Genomic DNA, 19,494 nt, shown 5'->3' with positions numbered 1-19,494 from the left:
GCCAGAGCTATGGCTGACCCAAGGCCATTCCAGCAGGTGCAAGTGGAGGAGTGGGGAATCAAACCCGGTTCTCCCAGATAAGAGTCCGCACACTTAACCACTACACCAAACTGGCTCTCCATCCCACCCTCCACTCCGAAGAGTCTCAGAGCAGCCTACAATCTCCTTTCCCTTCCTCCCCCACAACAGACACCCTGTGAGGTAGATGAAGATATTGGATTTATATCCCGCCCTCCACTCCAAAGAGTCTCAGAGCAGCTCACAATCTCCTTTCCCTTCCTCCCCCACAACAGACACCCTGTGAGGTAGATGAAGATATTGGATTTATATCCCGCCCTCCACTCCGAAGAGTCTCAGAGCGGCTCACAATCTCCTTTTCCTTCCTCCCCCACAACAGACACCCTGTGAGGTGGGTGGGGTTGAGAGGGTTCTCACAGCAGCTGCCCTTTCAAGGACAACCTCTGCCAGAGCTATGGCTGACCCAAAGCCATGCTAGCAGGTGCAAGTGGAAGAGTGGGGAATCAAACCCGGTTCTCCCAAATAAGAGTCCGCACCCTTCACCACTACACCAAATTGGCTCTCGGGACAAAGGGACAAAGGCAGATCATAATGAAAAAAACAATAGGGACAAAGGGACAATAGGGACAAAGGCAGATCATAATAAAAAAAACCACTACGTAATCCTTTTTTTCTCCTTTGACTTAAGGGGTCGATGTAATTATCAGGTCTCTGGCACTCAACTAGGGTTATGATATACTCACTGGGTTGGGAAACCTCCTCCCCCCCCCCACCAGGCCTTTGTGATGGATGGCTTCTGGTTCCACCCTCCAGGCATCCCAGCCAATCCTTGTCAATCAGGGGAGTAGGCAGATATTTAGTGGCATCAGCCAATGAGGCAGGGGGGAGGAAGGTTGAGGAAAGTCTGCCATCCCCTCTGAAAGGACTTAGTAGTGAGGGTTTGCCCAAAGAAAGAAAAGAACTTCAACGTCTGTAATATTATTTCATTGCTTGCATACCGCAAATTGTTGCGTTAGAGAACACAGAGAGATCTTCTTTCTGTCTACTAAATTAAAAAGAGAACACCTCGACTGGAGTTGCACCAGCCAGGAAGAGATTTCAAACTCTCCACCAGGGTATGGAAGCCGCAGTCCTTGATGGAGCCTGTCTCGGGAACCTGGCCGGTCTCAGGGGAGATCTGCTTCCGGGGCTTTGGTCTCAGGCTTCTGCTCCTCTGGCACCAGCTCCACATCCGGCATTCTGGCCACAGTGAATCTGCTCATGCGGAGGGCCTCCTCGTAAATGGGGGGTGTCTCACCGCCGGCAGAGGGATGAGCCCCTGGCCCAGCACCGTGGGAATGAGCCACAGCGAGTATCCTTCGAGCTGCCGGCCCAAACACTGAATGCAGGGCTGCAAGAAGGGGGGGGGGAGAAATGGTGAGGGGCTACATGCAGAGTTCACTGTTTCTCATTCACACTGAGTCTGGATGCACTTGGAGCTCTCTCTCTCTTTTTTTGAGAAGCCATGTTGGATCAGGCCAATGGCCCATCCAGTCCAACACTCTGTGTCACATAAGAACAGAAGAGAAGCCCTGTTGGATCAGGCCAATGGCCCATCCAGTCCAACACTCTGAGTCACATAAGAACAGAAGAGAAGCCCTGTTGGATCAGGCCAATGGCCCATCCAGTCCAACACTCTGAGTCACAGAAGAACATAAGAGAAGCCATGTTGGATCAGGCCAATGGCCCATCCAGTCCAACACTCTGAGTCACATAAGAACATAAGAGAAGCCCTGTTGGATCAGGCCAATGGCCCATCCAGTCCAACACTCTGTGCCACACAGTGGCCAAAATACACACACACACACACACACACTGTGGCTAATAGCCACTGATGGACCTCTGCTCCATATTTTTATCCAATCCCCTCTTGAAGCTGGCTATGCTTGTAGCCTCCACCACCTCCTGTGGCAGTGAATTCCACATGTTAATCACCCTTTGGGTGAAGAAGGACTTCCTTTTATCCGTTTTAACCCGACTGCTCAGCAATTTCATTGAATGCCCAGGAGTTCTTGTATTGTGAGAAAGGGAGAAAAGTACTTCTTTCTCTACCTTCTCCATCCCATGCATAATCTTGTAAACCTCTATCATGTCACCCCGCAGTCGACGTTTCTCCAAGCTAAAGAGCCCCAAGCGTTTTAACCTTTCTTCATAGGGAAAGTGTTCCAGACCTTTAATCATTCTAGTTGCCCTTTTCTGCACTTTTTCCAATGCTATAATATCCTTTTTGAGGTGCGGTGACCAGAATTGCACACAGTATTCCAAATGAGACCGCACCATCGATTTATACAGGGGCATTATGATACTGGCTGATTTGTTTTCAATTCCCTTCCTAATAATTCCCAGCATGGCATTGGCCTTTTTTATTGCAAACGCACACTGTCTTGACATTTTCAGTGAGTTATTTACCACGACCCCAAGATCTCCCTCTTGGTCATTCTTTGCCAGTTCACACCCCATCAACTTGTATTTGTAGCTGGGATTCTTGGCCCCAATGTGCATTACTTTGCACTTGGCCACATTGAACCTCATCTGCCACATCAAGGCTCACTCACCCAGCCTCAACAGATCCCTCTGGAGTGCCTCACAATCCTCTCTGGTTCTCACCACCCTGAACAATTTAGATATTAATCACATTGATGACAGACATGGGGTGCTTCGTGATTATTCTAATTAATATGAAAACAAAACCCACTGCCCATCCAAAGGACCTACAATGAAGAGGAGGGAAAGTTTGTTTTGTTCTCGTTTCTTTCGTTACTGCAGTCTCTGCCTCTGTTGGTTTTCCCTAATGAAGGCATAGAGAGAGATCCGTTTGCCTGGAGAAAATGGCAGCTGTGGAGGGTGGTGTCTGTGACCTCACATCCCTGCTTAGCTCCCCCAAATTCTGCCCTCCCCTGTCTCTGCCCACAGATCTCCAGGAGTCCCCCAACCCAGACGTGACAGCCCTGCACAAAGACGCCTTCGGGTGTCATGGAAGAAATGTGAGCACTGAGAAGTAGGCTTGCCAATCCCCAGGTCCCAGCGAGGGTTCTTTCTCTTTCCCAGGCTCCTTCCTGCCCCCAGTCAGCTGGCCCGCAGGGGAAGCCCCACCCCCAGAGGACCATGTGCCTTTCCACCTCCAGAGGCTTCAGTCTCCGATTGAAAGGCTTCCTCTTGGGATGGGGTGTCTGTGTTACTTTGAAGAAGCTGGCAGCAACTCGTGAGTAGAGAGGCCAAACCCTTTCTTCAGAGTCACCAGAAATGGTGGGGGGGGGGAGGGAAACGTCTGCTGAGCACTTCATTATTCCCTATGTGGAGATCGATTCTCATAGGGTATAATGGGAAATTGATCTGGAGGTTGGGGGGGGCTCTGGGGGAGCTGTTATTTGAGGTAGAGGCACCAGATTTTCAGTATAGTATCTAGTGCCTCTCCCCAAAGTACCCCCCAGGTTTCAAAACGATTGGACCAGGGGGTCCAATTCTATGAGCCCCAAAAGAAGGCGCCCCTATCCTTCATTATTTCCTATGGAAGGAAGACATTTAAAAAGGTGTGCTGTCCCTTTAAATGTGATGACCAGAACTCCCTTGGAGTTCAATTATGCTTGTCACACCCTTGTCTCCTGGCTCCGCCCCCAATGTCTCCTGGCTCCACCCCCAAAGTCCCCAGATATTTCTTGAATTGGACTCGGCAACCCTTGTTCCTGGCTCCGCCCCAATGTCTCCTGGCTCCACCCCCAAAGTCCCCAGATATTTCTTGAATTGGACTTGGCAACCCTACTGGGAAGCAACGTCACATTTCTTGCAGGCGGTAACAGTTGATGGTGCCCTGAGAAGCCCTCCACCTGATGGGGCCTCTCCCAGATCTGGGGGGGCGGAAATGGAGATTCCCAGAGGAGAATATGTGACATCTAGGCCTTATCTTTATGACACAGTTCCGTCCAGGGCCACACTACTCTTCCCAATCAAGGCAGGGTCAGCTCTAAGGACGTCTGGTGCTCTGAAGCTTCTGAGATGCTTCCTGACCTTTTGGGGCCCGCATTTCACTCACAGGTGATGGTGCTTTGAAGAGTGCTGCTGTCCTGATCAAATGCGATGACCGTCACCTCGTACGGGCGGGTTCTGTTGTCATCCCCAGCTGGTTGGCAGTTGAGGCAACAGCACTTCACGCAGATGGAGACCAGGCCACAGAGAAGGAGCAGCCCACCGATGGCCACCGCAAGCCTGGAAGGGAAGAGAAAGGACCGGAGCAGTCACTGGTTTTTCATGTAGGGGAAGGGAAAGAGCTAGGGTGGAACTGATGGCTGGAGCAATGGTCTCCACTGTGCTCTGATCACCGGAGCAATGGTCTCCAGTTGTGTAGAAGGCCACCAGAGTTTGTTTGTTGGCTTTTGTCATGATTCTGGACTTAGGCCTTAAGGCCCCAGGAAAGCCTGCTTAGGAGTTATTGGGAAAAGCCTACATCTCCCAGGATCCCCTCTGTCCCTCTGATTGGGTAGTGAGGGTTTTGGAGGGAAACAGGCCCAGAGAGGGGGTGGGGCCTGGGAAGAGAATATAAAGGCCCAGCCCAGGAAGCGGGTGTTCTTTCCCTGGAAGGCTTAGCTGGAAGCAGGCTATAGCCTGGAGAGCTGGAAGCAGGGGAGAGACCCTTACCCAAGGGGGTAAGTGCTGGTAAGAGTAGGGACTGTAAGACAGACTCGTTAGGGTATTTGGTCATTTTCCCTTCACCTTTTTACTGGTTAATGCACCTTGTTAATTTATATTGCACTGGAATAAACCTTTTTGTTGTTGTTTACTCTGCCTGGTCCTCATGCCCATTATTTGGCCTAGTTAAGGGAGACCTGAAGAGCTTGGGAGGGGACTCTGGGCCTTCTCAAGGGGAACCCCTAACCCAGAGTGGTGGCAGCAATTTGGTAAGACCCCTCTGAGTCATGACAGCTTTATTGATATCCCGCTTTTCTCCCCATGGGGGACCCAAAGCATCTTCTGTTCTTCCCTCTCGTCTGTTTTATCCCCACTACAGCAGCTGAGAGGGTGTGACTGGCCAGAGATCACCCCAGAAAGCTTCTGTGGCAGAGTGGGGATTAGGAGAGGGTTACCAGGTCTGAATGCTGTGCTGGCGAGGGCAAGAGGGAATATTCTGGGAGTGGGGCAGAGCACCATGACTTGCTGACATCAGCACATTGGGGACATTGCGCAGTGACACTCTGATTTGGGAGCAAAACTCTATGATAAAATCAGCCTCAAATAAGAGTTTTGCCCAAAAACAAGAGTGGCAAGCTGACGCCACTTCTGCATGATATCAGTGTGTCATGTTTATTTCCAGCCATGTCACAGCTTGGGAGTGAGATTTCCTCCTGCCAACCAGCTGGCTGGCAGTGGGCAGAAGCCTCCAAAATGGGGGGTCCCCTGCTCCCAACTAGGGAATGGCAACGCTAGTTAGAACCTGGCTTTCCCAGTTCCTAACACCATGCTGGCTGGCTGTGGCCAAACAGCCCAGCTGTGACCTGCAGACCCTGCTCTCCCATGCCCTCTGAGGTGTCTGGGCACCAATGACTGCCCAAGGTCTGTACCTGGAACATGCCACCCACCTGGCTTTCCCGACACCTGGAAGGGCTTTCCTCTCCCTCAGTTCAACCACTGCCACCACCTGGCCTTTGTAGAAAGCTTAGTCCAGCTTCCCATAGCTCTTCTGAGGCCTTGCCTCTTTGTCTTCTGCTATCCAGCATCTGGTTACCAGAGAGACAGCTTATTGGCAGGTCTCCACTGGTTTGATGTAAACTTTCAGGAGTTTGACCTCCTTCTTTCCAGAGTCTCCAGAGGAAGAACTAAAACTAAAGCCAGAGTCCCGAGGAAAAGGCCATTTTTCAGATTCACTTGTGAGGTTTTTCCTTTCACTCTGTACACATCCTTTTACCCCACCAGGCTCCACCCCCACCCCACAGACTCTGTAATGTTCACTAGCATCCAGCAGGTATCTCTCTCAGGGTCTCAGGAAGGCCAAGTAGTCCTATGTGCGCAACTTCAAAGTGGGAGATTGCTCACATAGGAAGTAGAGGTAGACACCTACATGCAATGACTGCCTGGTGATATGTTCTTAGCCTTCCCAACCCTCCCGCTCTGGCGGGAGTCCCCTGGGTTTGCAGCCTCATCTCCCGGTCTTCAAGAAGTGAGAAGCGGGGGGTGGGGGGTGGAGGGGGGGGAGAACATACCTGTAGGCTTCATTATAGAGCTCCTGAGCCGTTTGTAAAATGTCTGCCACTTTAAGGCTGGGCAGGGAGCAGGAAGGGCTTGGGAGAACAGCCCCGCCCTTTCTTTTGCTTTCACTTTCACAGCAAGAGTTCTCCGGAAGAAGATCTGGTAAGTGTGTGTGTGTGTGTGTGAGGGAGGGGGCAGGGGATTCCCTGGTTTGGAGGCCCTCCCCCCTTTTAGAAAGCGTGGGGGGGGAGGGAAATGTCTACTGGGCATTCTATTATTCCCTATGGAGAACGATTCCCATAGGGAATAATAGGGAATTCATCTGTTGGTATTGGGGGCTCTGGGGGGGGGCTATTTTTTGAGGTAGAGGCACCAAATTTTTAGTATAACATCTAGTGCCTCTCCCCAAAATACCCCCCAAGTTTCAAAACGATTGGACTAGAGGGTCCAATTCTATGAGCCCCAAAAGATGGTGCCCCTATACTTCATTATTTCCTATGGAAGAAAGGAATTTTAAAAGGTGTGCCATCCCTTGAAATGTGATGGCCAGAACTCCCTTGGAGTTCAATTATGCTTGTCACATCCTTGTTCTTGGCTCCACCCCCAATGTCTCCTGGCTCCACCCCCAAAGTCTCCTGGCTGCACCCCCAAAGTCCCCAGATTTTTTTTAATTGGACTTGGCAACCCTATATGTTCTGCCACGCACAAATTGGGGTGTAGGCACGTAGCTCAGTGTGTGAACTGACCCTCGTAAGGCAACTCTCCTTTTCAGTGTTGTGCACACATTATGTCTGTGTTTCACTACGTTCTAGAACAGCCAGGGCTTACAGAGGGGTGGCTTGGGCTTCATTCTCCTAGATCTTGCTCTGTCCTCTAAAGCTGATGTAGAACATGCGGCTGCGCAATTAAAAACAGAATCTGAAGTGTCTTTTCCCCCCACATCATCTTCTGCCTTTGCTGTCTCAACAAATATTACATATTTGTAATAAATCAGGAGTTGGAAAGAGCTGGGGTTTGAAAAATCTGAAGGGATAAATGCCAGAGTGACTTGGTAGAGGAGGGAAGGATTGATTGGCTGGTCGATGTTAAACATTTATTAGCTGCTTTTCACCCTTATGGCGGTTGAGACAGCTTGCCGTATAGATAAAATACGTAAAATAGAAGACATAAAATATATAAAATCCCCAATATTTAAAATCACGATCGAGGACCGCTAGTAACTTAATCAAAGCAGTCATAAATAAAACCATCTTCAGTGCCTCTTAAAGACAGAAAGGGGGCCAGCTGCACCTCCCTGGGGAGGTTGTTCCATAAACTGGGGACAACCACCAAAAAGACCCTCATGTGACCACCAGACAAGCTTCTTTGCTCAGTGGGACGATCAGGAAAGCGTCTCCCTGTGATCTTAATTCCTGGGTAGGAACATATGAGAGAAGACAGTCCTTCAGTGTCTTACTTTACCTACTCTAGACAACCCCCCCCCCCAAACCAGTGGTCCCTCCCTCCCTCCCTTTTAAAGGAGGTACCAGGGCTTGGTGTCTTCTACCCGAGGGCCTTCACCCGCTGTGTACCTGGGATGCATGGAGAGAAGGCACCCTGCACACGCTCAGAGGCAGTTGTTTTTAATTCATACATCTTGGGACAGAGCACAGATTCTCCAAAGATGTTCCAGGGCTGAGCCCTGGCTCATATTTAGTCAGGCGCTTGGTTTGTGGCTGAACCATGAACCAAACCAGGAGATTTGTTCATGAACTAAACTGGTTCATGGACCTGCCAAGCCCACTGAAAGGGACCATATTCCCATTAAACAGGGTTTGCCGAAACCCCCCAAAACAGCTGAGCCACTCAGTTGTTTTGGGCTGTCTTGTGCAGTCCCTTTAAAGTTTAACGCACCTCTCTGTTATGCAGCTGCTTTTTGGGCTGCCTTCTGCAGTCCTTTTAAAGTTTAACACACCTTTCTGTTATGCAGCTGCTTTTTGGGCTGTCTTGTGCAGTCCCTTTAAAGTTTAACACACCTCTCTGTTATGCAGCTGCTTTTTGGGCTGCCTTCTGCAGTCCCTTTAAAGTTTAACGCACCTCTCTGTTATGCAGCTGCTTTTTGGGCTGCCTTCTGCAGCCCTTTTAAAGTTTAAAGGGACTGCACAAGACAGCCCAAAACAGCTGTTTTGTAGCTTTCACAAGGAACAGAAAGCAGGGGCATGGAGGGACTTGGTCCCTTTAAACTTCTGCTTTCTGTTCCATGCATGATCAAATGTGAACATTCATGGAAGTTCAACTGGTTCTGTTCCGAACCCAGAATAGGGCAAAATTCATGACAAATTTTGCTTCATGTTTCAGTTCGTGCCCATCCCTAGTCCTCAGTAAGGCCCAGAAGAATGGAGAAGTAATCAGCACAATTCTTTCACACACACATCAAGAAGAAAACAGTTACCCCTACAGGGGCTCCCCCCCCACCCCTTATACTTACCAAATGTACCAAATGTGGATCAAGTTTGCATCTGGGCAGCTTTAGCAGAGGGAGAGGTTCAAGACGAGGTTAATGTCAACAAAGCAAAGAGCACATGAATTTGTATCATTTAATTTTTTTTAAAAAAAAATAACGGATTGTGGAATAGCTCCCCATAGCAGAGATGTTGGAGACTGACTGCCCTTCCTTTCGAAGCAGCCTCTGCATAGGCTGCGCCTACTTTATGGCTGTCAGTTTAGAGAAGATCAGATGAACATGTCAATATCCCATTCCACCTGCCCTTTCCCATACATTCAGTCCTACTGTTATCTGCTCAGGACTTGTGTATTCAATGTGGGAATTGACACTCGAAAGGCATCGTGCGGGCTGAAGGGGTAGGAAGAGGGATGAAAGGTCTGTTTTTGTTGTTGTTCATTTTTGTTTGTTGCTTCGTTGTCGTTGTTGCACCGCATGCCTTCCAACTTATTTGGTAGATTTAACAGGACTGAGTACTCTAATAGACATTGGCTTTGCAATCCCAAGTGTATTGAAACTATTTCCCAAGTATTATTGAACTGTCCCCCTTATGGTGATATTCGTTGTATATACCTGAAAGATACTTTAGCAGATATGTTGGGCTGTGCTGATTCAGGCAAAGTCCACAAACTTTTAAATGACACTTGCTCTGAGGTAACTTTAACGGTTGCTAGATTTCTTCAACAGGCCATGGAAATCCGACAGAGAATGGTTCTGGAATGACCACATTTTATTTGTTTTAATTATTTAATTTGGCTAAACTTGACTCATATATATTTTACTTATTTTATGTATATTAGCTCCCTACGTACTCTATTATCTAGGATTTTGTATTATTTATATTGCTATTTTACTGAACATATGAACATATGAAGCTGCCTTATACTGAATCAGACCTTTGGTCCATCAAAGTCAGTCTTGTCTTCTCAGACTGGCAACGGCTCTCCAGGGTCTCAAGCGGAGGTTTTTCACACCTCTTTGCCTGGACCCTTTTTTTGGAGATGCCGGGGATTGAACCTGGGACTTTCTGCTTCCCAAGCAGATGCTCTACCACTGAGCCACCGGCCCTCCCCAAACATATGAACATATGAAGCTGCCTTATACTGAATCAGACCCTGGGTCCATCAAAGTCAGTATTGTCTTCTCAGACTGGCAGCGGCTCTCCAGGGTCTCAAGCTGAGGTTTTTCACACCTATTTGCCTGGACCCTTTTTGGGAGATGCCGGAGATTGAACCTGGGACCTTCTGCTTCCCAAGCAGATGCTCTACCACTGAGCCACCGGCCCTCCCCAAACATATGAACATATGAAGCTGCCTTATACTGAATCAGACCCTGGGTCCATCAAAGTCAGTATTGTCTTCTCAGACTGGCAGCGGCTCTCCAGGGTCTCAAGCTGAGGTTTTTCACACCTATTTGCCTGGACCCTTTTTGGGAGATGCCGGGGACTGAACCTGGGACCTTCTGCTTCCCAAGCAGATGCTCTACCACTGAGCCACCGTCCCTCCCCGGAGATTTACTGCTAAATCTGTTTTATGCCAATAAAGGCTTGCTGCTGCCGCCTTCCGACTGTGATTTTCAGCCAAAAGATCGGCTTCCGGATAAAATCCGTCAAAATACAGTAAAAATGCAAGCACATATCTGTGATGGTAACTCCTTCTGACACTACAGTTAGCCAAGGAGGGACATAAATGCTTGCAGAAGATGCTGAGGACAGGAGAATTATTCCACTCCAACTTACTGGGGAAAAAATATTTATGACAAGCAATTCCTCCAGAGGTTGATCTGTAATCTTTCCCTTTGACAAGACCCTTCCATAGGCAAGAATATGTTTTCTTTAATCCCATATACTTATCCTTTCCTCATAAATTCTCATGTATGGAATATTTATAACCCTCTGTAAGTATCCATGAAGTTGTGACTATCCCAGGAAAATATTGGCTACTGGGAAGTGTTTAGAATCATTCCCCCCCCACATTTCCCTTAAAATGGCTTTCAAAAATCTCCCTCGGATGGACATAGGAGCATAGAGCAGGAAGGGGCCGCACAGACCATCCAGTCCAGTCCTCTGCTCAATTGAGGATCATGGGAGTCAAACATGCAGTCTGGGGGCCGAATCAGGCCCCTGGAGGGCTCCTATCAGGCCCCTGAGCAACTGGCTGTCATCTGCTTCCTTCTCCCTCTCTCTTGCTTTCTTCTACATAACAACTTGCTTTGCAAGGCTTGCCCAATTGCACAAGAGCTACGGAGCAAAACCTCTATTTCCTCCCTTGGCTGAGGGTCCTCCTTGGGGAGGAAGGGGAGGATGGAGCGCTGCTTTGCCAGGCTCTCTCAATTGCACAGCAGAGCTACTGAGCCAAGCCTCTCTTCCTTCTATTGGCTGAGGATCCTCCCTTGGGGAGGAGATGGGGAGGTATAGCTTGCTTTTTCAGGCTCTCTCAATTGCACAGCAGAGCTACTGAGCCGAGCCTCTCTTCCTTCTACTGGCTGAGGCGCCTCCCCCTCCTGGTCCTCTGGGGAAGAAAGGAAAGAGCCAGAACTTCCTTTGCCCAGTTCCTTGGATCCCGTGGGAGAGAATTCTTTCCCAATATCCAGCCCGTAATTAAAACCCATTATTGCGAGTTGTATCCTCTGCTGCCAATGGGAAGAGCGCCCTGACCCCTCTAAGTTACATGGGCCTGCCTTACACTCAGTCAGACACCACCAAGGTCTATATTGTCCTCTCTGACCGGCAGCAGCTCTCCAGGGTCTCCGGCTGTGAGGCCCTTCACATCACCTCCTGCCTGTTCCTTTTATCTGGGATGCTGGGGATCGAACCAGGGACCTTCTGCATGACAAGCAGATGCTCTGCCACTGAGCCACAGCCCTCCTTCTGCTTTTCTGCCTTCTCTCCTTTGTCAGAAATGCAGCCCAGGAGGGGCTGGTTCAGACATGAGAATTATCGGCTGAAGCCAGACGGCCGGTTTGGAGCGGCTTACAGCCCCCCCAGAGAGAACCGGCTGGAAATAGAATGCCCCGGAGCTTCCGGATGGCGCTTGGGGAAAGGGGCGGGCAGTGGGTGTCCGGGGAGCATCAGGAAAGCTTGCGCATCCTGGCCGCAGCTCCCCGGGTGCTCTCCAGGTACTTCCTGACCTTTCAGGTGGCCGGGAGGCACCTCAGAGGTGCTGTAGCAAAAAGCTTTTTGAGCTGGGTGGATCGGCCCAGAGGACGGGGCAGGGACGGGCAGCTGATGTTGCCCCTGGAGGGGTTTTTGGGGTCGACTTCAGAGTCGTCTCTGAGTCGAGCCAGAGTGCCAATCTGTGATCAGCCGTCTGCTCCTCATAGGGTTGCCAGCTCTGACTCTGGAAATATCTGGGGATGTTGAGGTTCTGACAAGCCTAATGGAACTCCATTCTGGCCATCCCATTTAAAGGGACTGCACTCCTTTTAAATGCCTTCCCTTCATTGGAAAGAATGGAGGATGGGGGCACCTTCTTTTGGGGCTCGTAGAATTGGATCTCCGGTCCAATCCTTTTGAAAATTGGGGGTTTTTTGAGGAGAGGCGTCAGATACTATGCTGAAAATTTGGTGCCTTTACCTCAAGAAGCAGCCCCTGAAGAGCTCCAGATACTCATAGAACAATTCTCCATTATACCCTATGGGGACCTGTCTCCTTAGGGCAGGGGTGGCCATACGGTGGCTCAGGAGTCACATGTGGCTCTTTCACATGTATTGTGTGGCTCTTGAAGCTCCCATTGGCCGACTTGGAAAAGGCATTTGTCTCTTTAAATCACTTCTCCAAGCCAAGCCAGGAGGTGGCTGGCTTGGAGAATGCATTTAAAGTTGCTTTCTTTCCACCTCTCCCTCCCCCCCCCCAATCTCTTTGCTTTCCTTCCTTTCTGTCTTGTGGCTTTCAAACATTTGCTGTTTATTCTATGTGGCTCTTACATTAAGAAAGTTTGACCACCCCTGCCATAGGGTATAATGGAATGCCCAGTGGTCATTCAACCCCACTCCACCCCTGCTTTCTGATAACCCTGAAACGGAGGGTGGGCTTCCAAACCAGGGCATCCCCTGCTCCCAACTGGAGATTGGCAACCCTAACTCGTCACTAGCTGCTGTGGCCAAGAGTGAAGGCAGAAAAGAAGCCGGTGATTGGGACGGGGCTGCAGTCCAGACCCGTGCTGGGATTATCGCCCAGGGCAGGGAGGGGGCAGCCACTTGGCCCTGGGATGGATCCCACCCCTGTCTTGCCACTCCACTGAGCAAAGTTTATTCATTAATTAAAATATTTACACCCCGCCCTTTCTTTTGGCTGAATTTCAAAGCCTTCCTTCAGTCTAAAGGAGGCTTCCTCCAACTTAAGCTGCTCTTCCTTAGACTAAAGGAAGGCTCCTTCTAAGATGGTTGGATCCACCCCACTGCCTCTAAAGGAAGGCTCCTTCTAAGATGGCTGGATCCACCCCACTGCCTCAGTGGTGCTGCCCATAGTGCCGCCATTTTAACTTGGCACAGTCAAAAAACCAGGAAGGTCAGAATATTCTTACTTTGCCTTCAACACCTTTTCCAGGTTTAGGTTGCTCACAGACTTCCAAAATCCGGGGACTGGCATTTAGGTGAGCCAGAAAAGGTCCAAATTTCTTTAATGCCCCCCCTGCCCCCTTTAACTACACAACCCTAGTTCAACTTTCGTCTCTTACTCCCACAGATACCCTCTTGGATGAAAATATTCTAAATCAGACCCAGGAGAGGATTTTATTTGTCAGATCCTTGGAAGACAGAAGTGGCAGCCACCCTCATTAAGGGACCAAGGGGACCATTCACCGAAAACCACGGATCTCCCCCTTCTCAAATCCTCATTCTTCCAGAAATGGAGGCACTTCAGAATCTCTGATATTTGATTGTGTTTAGATGGCTAATATACTCACTGGCCAGCATTTGTGCAGCTTCCCTGAAGTTCTACCAGAGGAACCTTCAAAGAGAAAGAGTTAAGAAGGTTGGATGCTGGGTTATCATCCTTTAATCTTCTGTCTTCACTCATTTCACCTTCTCCTCCCCCAACAAACAGGTAGAATTTTATTCACTGTTTTCATCCTATCTAGTCCGACCTCAGAATCTCCCTGCACTTTTTTTGCAATACATGTCTTTCTTGACTCTGTGTGTGTGTGTGTGTGTGTGAGAGAGAGAGAGAGAGAGAGAGAGAGAGAGAGAGAGAGAGAGAGAGAGAAAATTGTCATCAACCAGCTTCCGGCAACCCCAGCAAGTGAGAAGCAGAGGTGGTTAACCATTGTCTTATCTTTTCCCTTTCTTCTCCATGGCCGAGACACTATTTTCTACATTCTACATTATTTCAAATGATTACCCACCTTCCATTTCCTGCTGGCTTTCTACCTTCCTTTCACTTGCAGCTTTTCCAGAGCGCCCTAGCCAAGGCAAAGGGGAATGACTTACCTGCGATAGACTTGCCAAAGCCGAGATGATCACGACGTGGCTACTCTTCCCCATGAGTAAATGCTTTGCTTCTTCTGTTGTGCAAGGTTTCGTCCTACTTCCTAACTCATGTTGGTTTCGTGCAGCCCTTGGGCTAGGATAAGAAACAGAGAAATATTCTCCTCACTGGCTGTTTCCTATCATACAACTTTTGTTGGTATCACCAACTTTCTTTTGTTTTTTGTTTGTGTGTGAGAATGGCCCACCTCTTTCATGAAGACCCACAAAACCATGCACACACTCCTTTTCAGTGCCTGCCCACTTGCCTCAGAGAGGCAGTGGGCTGAAAAGTGACCCAAGTACTTGAAAGACGCCCATGCCTTTTGAATATGCTGCTACTGCTCTCTTCACCCTCCTAGTGTAAGTTGAAGGTCATCTTGTTTGACCTTCTACTTCACCTGGGATGAGAGTTCCCTCCTTCCTTCTCCTGCATCTACATATTTATGTCAATCCTTCTGCACGGGAAATGCTCCTTCTGGGTCAGTAAATCAGCGCTGTACTTCAGAATCCCGCAGTATTTTGTGCTTGAAGTCTGACTAGCCGAGTTCAGCCTGTTTTTCTCTAAAGCATTCCTGGATCATCTTGAACCTAAAGCCAGCTGCGGTGACTTCCAAAAGTTCCACCCCTTTTTTGTTTAAGGGGAGGGGACTGTTCCAGCTTCTGTTCTACAGTTTTTCTCCTGCAAAGCATTTAAATTCGACAGAATCTCTTAGTGACCTGTTGTTTTTCTCTTGTGTAACCACCTTGATTGCAATTCCACTTATAAGCTTTCTCTGTGAGGTGAGCTGAGTTTGTACTTATTCATGCATATCATTTTTCTGGGATGCTGTATCAGAGAGCTTCACTAATCGACCATTTGCGTCGTCAGCCAGCTGGGCATAAAATAACTCAAGAACCCGTCTCGCCTGGGCTCTGTAATTTCCATGTCTGCAAATGCTTGGCCGGTGTTGGACCTAAAAAGGTTTGTCACCCACTGTTGTGGCCATGTTGCTTTAGTAATTAAGCTGGTGAATCATTACTCCAGCATAACTTTAAAAGGCAGGAAGCGGAACGAATGGATTCGAACACACGCAAGGGGAGTTCCGACAAGAACCTGCTACTTGCAGTTTATTCATGCATGAAAAACTAATTCAGCCATCTCTGCACCTTCCAAACTTCTTATTTAGATACAGGAACTCAGCTGAGTGTTTTGAAGTTCAAGGTTATAATGTGGGGCCAGGGGAGAATCAAGCTCGCTGAGAGCACCGTCCTAAACAAGGCTACATCCTTCTCACTGAAGTCAAGGGACATGTGTATTCATGTCCCTGTTGATTGGCCAACAAGACTGAAAAAGAGATATTTGGAAGGGAGTATGCTAAATATTATACATGGAAAAGCAGCCTGAAAAGCTAAGATTAGAATCATAGAGTTGGAAGGGACCTCTAGGGTCTTCTAGTCCAACCCCCTGCACAATGCAGGAAACTCACAAACACCTCCCCCTAAATTTACAGGATCTTCATCGCTGTCAGATGGTCATCTAGCCTCTGTTTAAAAGCCTCCAAGGAAGGAGAGCCCACCACCTCCCGAGGAAGCCTGTTCCACTGAGGAATCAGAATCATAGAGTTGGAAGGGACCTCCAGGGTCACCTAGTCCAACCCCCTGCACAATGCAGGAAACTCACAAAAAAATCCCCCTACATTCACAGGATCTTCATTGCTGTCAGATGGCCATCTAGCCTCTGTTTAAAAACCTTCAAGGAAGGAGAGCCCACCACCTCCCAAGGAAGCCTGTTCCACTGAGGAACTGCTCTAACGGTCAGGAAGTTCTTCCTAATGTTGAGCCGGAAACTCTTTTGATTTAATTTCAACCCATTGGTTCTGGTCCTCCCTTCCAGGGCCACAGAAAACAATTCCACACCATCCTCTATATGACAGCCCTTCAAGGACTTAAAGATGGTGATCATATCACCTCTCAGCCACCTCCTCTCCAGGCTAAACATCCCCAGCTCCTTCAACCTTTCCTCATAGGACTTTGTTGCCCTCCTCTGGACCCGTTCCAGCTTGTCTATCTCCTTCTTAAAACGTGGTGCCCAAAACTGAACACAATACTTCAGGTGAAGACTTAACAGAGCAGAGTAAAGCAAAGCGATACCATCACATCACATGTTCTGGACACTTCTGTTGATACAGCCCAAAATTGCATTTGCATTTGCATTAGATTGAGCTGGTCAGAGTTTGGGAGCTGAGCAGGGTTGACGAAGGTCAGGACTTGGAAGGGAGTCACCACAGAGGATCTAACACCCTTTTGGATCCAACACTGGCCAAGCATTTGCAGACATGGAAATTACATAGCCCATATTATGCACGGCTGGCTGAAAACTCAACTGGTCGATTAGTGAAGCTCTTTGATACATTTCTGATACAGCATCCCAGAGAAATGATATGCATGAATACTTGGTAGGCCACCTTTGCACATCTCTTGCCTGGAATGCCCCACAGATGGGGTTTCTATGAGTCAGGTGTGACTTGACAGCATATTCTTCCTTCCCCTGACCTGGATGGCTCAGTACAGCTTAATCTTGTCAGATTTCGGAAGCTAAACAGGCTTAGCCTAGTTAGTATTTGATGGGAGACCACCAAGGAAGTCCAAAGTTGCAACGGGGAACCAGTCAGTGGCAAACCTCTTCTGAACATCTCTTGCCTTGAAAAACCTCTAAAAAGAGGACATCTGGTAACCCTATTGTTTGCTATTTGGGAGTTAAGATGGAATTAAAAGAAGTCTTCCGTTTCATTATCTATAAATTATGGCTTTTTCAGTTTATAGTCCATACAGATTGAGTCAGCAGTTCATGCCTATTCAAGAGTAATTTTTGCTTTCATTTTAATGAAAGATTTCTATCCCTCCTTTCCATAAAACGTATTCAAAGTGGCTAACGATGCCATAAAATAATAATACAGTTTATGCCATAACTACAAGTAAAAAGAGACTAAAATGCCATAATTCAAAGAGCAGAGTGAAAAGGTAATAAAAAAATAAACACGTTATACAATAAAGCAGGGACGGTCAACAGTAGCTCTCCAGACGTTTTTTTTGCCTACAACTCCCATCAGCCCCAGGCAGCATGGCCAATGGCTGGGGCTGATGGGAGTTGTAGGCAAAAAAGCATCTGGAGAGCTACCGTTGACCGCCCCTGCAATAAAGTAAAGCTTTAGTAAAGCGAAGTGGCTGGAAGACTATCTGGGCGTTTTCGCACTGACCTTAATCGGCAGCGACGCCCCTTTTCAGCGCGCAGGATCTGCCCGGATTTCGCACCAATTGCCGCGGAGCACCCGGAAGAGCCGGAAAGTCCCACGGCTTTTGCGGCGCAAATGGAAACTGGTTTTGGCGGTTTCCGTTTGCGCCGCAAAAGCCGCGGGACTTTCCGGCTCTTCCGGGTGCTCCGCGGCAATTGGTGCGAAGTCCGGGCAGATCCTGCGCGCTGAAGAGGGGCGTCGCTGCCGATTAAGGTCAGTGCAAAAACGCCCTCTGTTAAATTGGAATGTGCCAGAAGAAATAAATTACAGAAGCTTTACCCAATTACAGTGAGGAGTCCATGGAACATCTCCCTTGACAACAATCTCCTTAAATTACATTGAGTAAAAGATCAGAAGAAGCCACTAGCACTGGTAGCTATTTTTCATCCTGTTTTTCCACTAGTAGAAAGAGTAAAGGACAAAAGTACTGAAATTATAGATAGTCTTGTTGAATTCAGTTGAGCTGACATTTGTGCTTTTGGGCCTCAGTCCTGCACCCTCAGCTCAAGAGGAGCCCCATGCAGAGGGACTTCTCCAGAGCCTAGCCTCCTTCCTCCTTCCCCACAGGTGTGCCCTACAGCTAGGCCAGATGCTTCCCATTCATCTCACCTTGGGGCACTTGGCAGACTTCCCTTGTCTAGGATTCCATGCATGTCACCATCCATCTTTCTGGTTAGAGGAGGCTGTACAAGGTGAGTGAGAATCAGCCTTGGAGAAATAGTGGGTTTTATTTTTATTTTATTTTATTTATTTTATTCGATTTATATCCCGCCCTACCCCACCGAGGTGGGCTCAGGGCGGCTTACAACATAAAAACCAACAGAATCCATTTAAATACATTCATGATAGATTAATAATTATAATTATACAATAAAATATATAAAATACATATAAAATACATAAAAACACATAAACTTACTACAATATGTACTATGCTAACCTTCCTTAAATCAATTCTTCACTATTCCAGTATTAAATAATCTGGTGTTATAGATTGGAGTGTTCAGGCATTCTGATAGCAATTAATTATATGCCAGCCGGAAGAGGACTGTTTTGCAGGCCCTGCGGAACTGTTCAAGGGTTGTTGAATACGCCCGTAGGAGAGCAGTTAGCTATGGTTGCCAACCTCCAGATGGAGCTTGGAAACCTCCCAGGATTACAGTTGATCTCCAGATAACAGAGCTCAGTTCCCCTGGAGGAAGTGCCTGTTTTGGAGGGTGGACTCTATGACACTATATCAGGGGTGGCCAAACTGCGGCTCAGGAGCCACGTGTGGCTCTTTCACACATATTGTGTGGCTCTCAAAGCCCCCACTGCCCCCATCAGCCAGCTTGGAGAAGTCTCTTTGAATCACTCCATCAAGCCAAGCCATCCGGCAGCTTGGAGAATGCACTTAAAGTTGCTTTCTTTCCACCTCTCTCTCCCTCCTCCATCTATTTTTTCCCTTCCTCCCTTCCTGCCCTCAAACATCTGACATTCATGTCTTCCAGAACCTAAACAGCAGGGTCAGCCCTGGTTATTACTGGGATGGGAGACCACCAGAGAAGTCTAGGGTCAAGATCCAGAGTCAGGCAATGGCAAAACCACCTCTGAACATCTCTTTCTTTGAGGGGTTGCCATGAATCAGCTATGCCTGGAGGGCACTTCCCACCACTACCCCTCATCCTGTTGCGTTGTTTGTTGGCCCTGCTTGATGCTACCTGATCAGTTTGGGGTTTTTAAATACTCTGTAATCTAGCCCTGAGTCTCAGAGAGAGAGGCAGGCTGTGTCAAGCATGGTGAAATTCCATTGATAATTGATTGTTACAGGGTCCTGCCTAACCCTGGTCTGTGAAGTATCATGGAGGACCCAGCTTTGTTCGCTGTTATTCTTTCGCTCCCCCCTTCTTGCTTTATTGCCTAAACAGTAGAAGTAGTGAGAAATGAAACTACGTAACTTGAGAAACAATAATCAGCACCTTCCCATACATTCTCAGTAGGGAGTGTGAGACATCTGGGGAAAGCAAGGACAGAGTCCTGATAGCACTGTGAGAATGTAGA

The 19,494-nt window shown here is 48.2% G+C and overlaps 1 protein-coding gene across 1 annotated transcript; it reads right to left on the bottom strand.

Annotated features, from left to right (window-relative positions):
• Positions 1 to 987: 987 nt before the first annotated feature.
• Positions 988 to 14,479, bottom strand: TMEM52B (transmembrane protein 52B). The gene is made up of 6 exons (XM_060236337.1): positions 14,389 to 14,479; positions 14,144 to 14,276; positions 13,621 to 13,664; positions 8,702 to 8,740; positions 4,088 to 4,260; positions 988 to 1,408 (listed from the first exon to the last, which is right to left on the bottom strand). Exons 2-6 carry the CDS (start codon positions 14,195 to 14,197, stop codon positions 1,185 to 1,187), a joined length of 534 nt encoding a protein of 177 aa, XP_060092320.1. The 5' UTR covers positions 14,198 to 14,276; positions 14,389 to 14,479; the 3' UTR covers positions 988 to 1,184.
• Between the last annotated feature and the right edge of the window lie 5,015 nt (positions 14,480 to 19,494).

Source organism: Heteronotia binoei, chromosome 4 (assembly GCF_032191835.1).
Source record: "Heteronotia binoei isolate CCM8104 ecotype False Entrance Well chromosome 4, APGP_CSIRO_Hbin_v1, whole genome shotgun sequence".
In the NCBI taxonomy this organism is placed as follows: domain Eukaryota; kingdom Metazoa; phylum Chordata; class Lepidosauria; order Squamata; family Gekkonidae; genus Heteronotia; species Heteronotia binoei.
The sequence above is the reverse complement of the archived record's forward strand: the minus strand, read 5'-3'. Positions and strand labels throughout refer to the sequence as shown.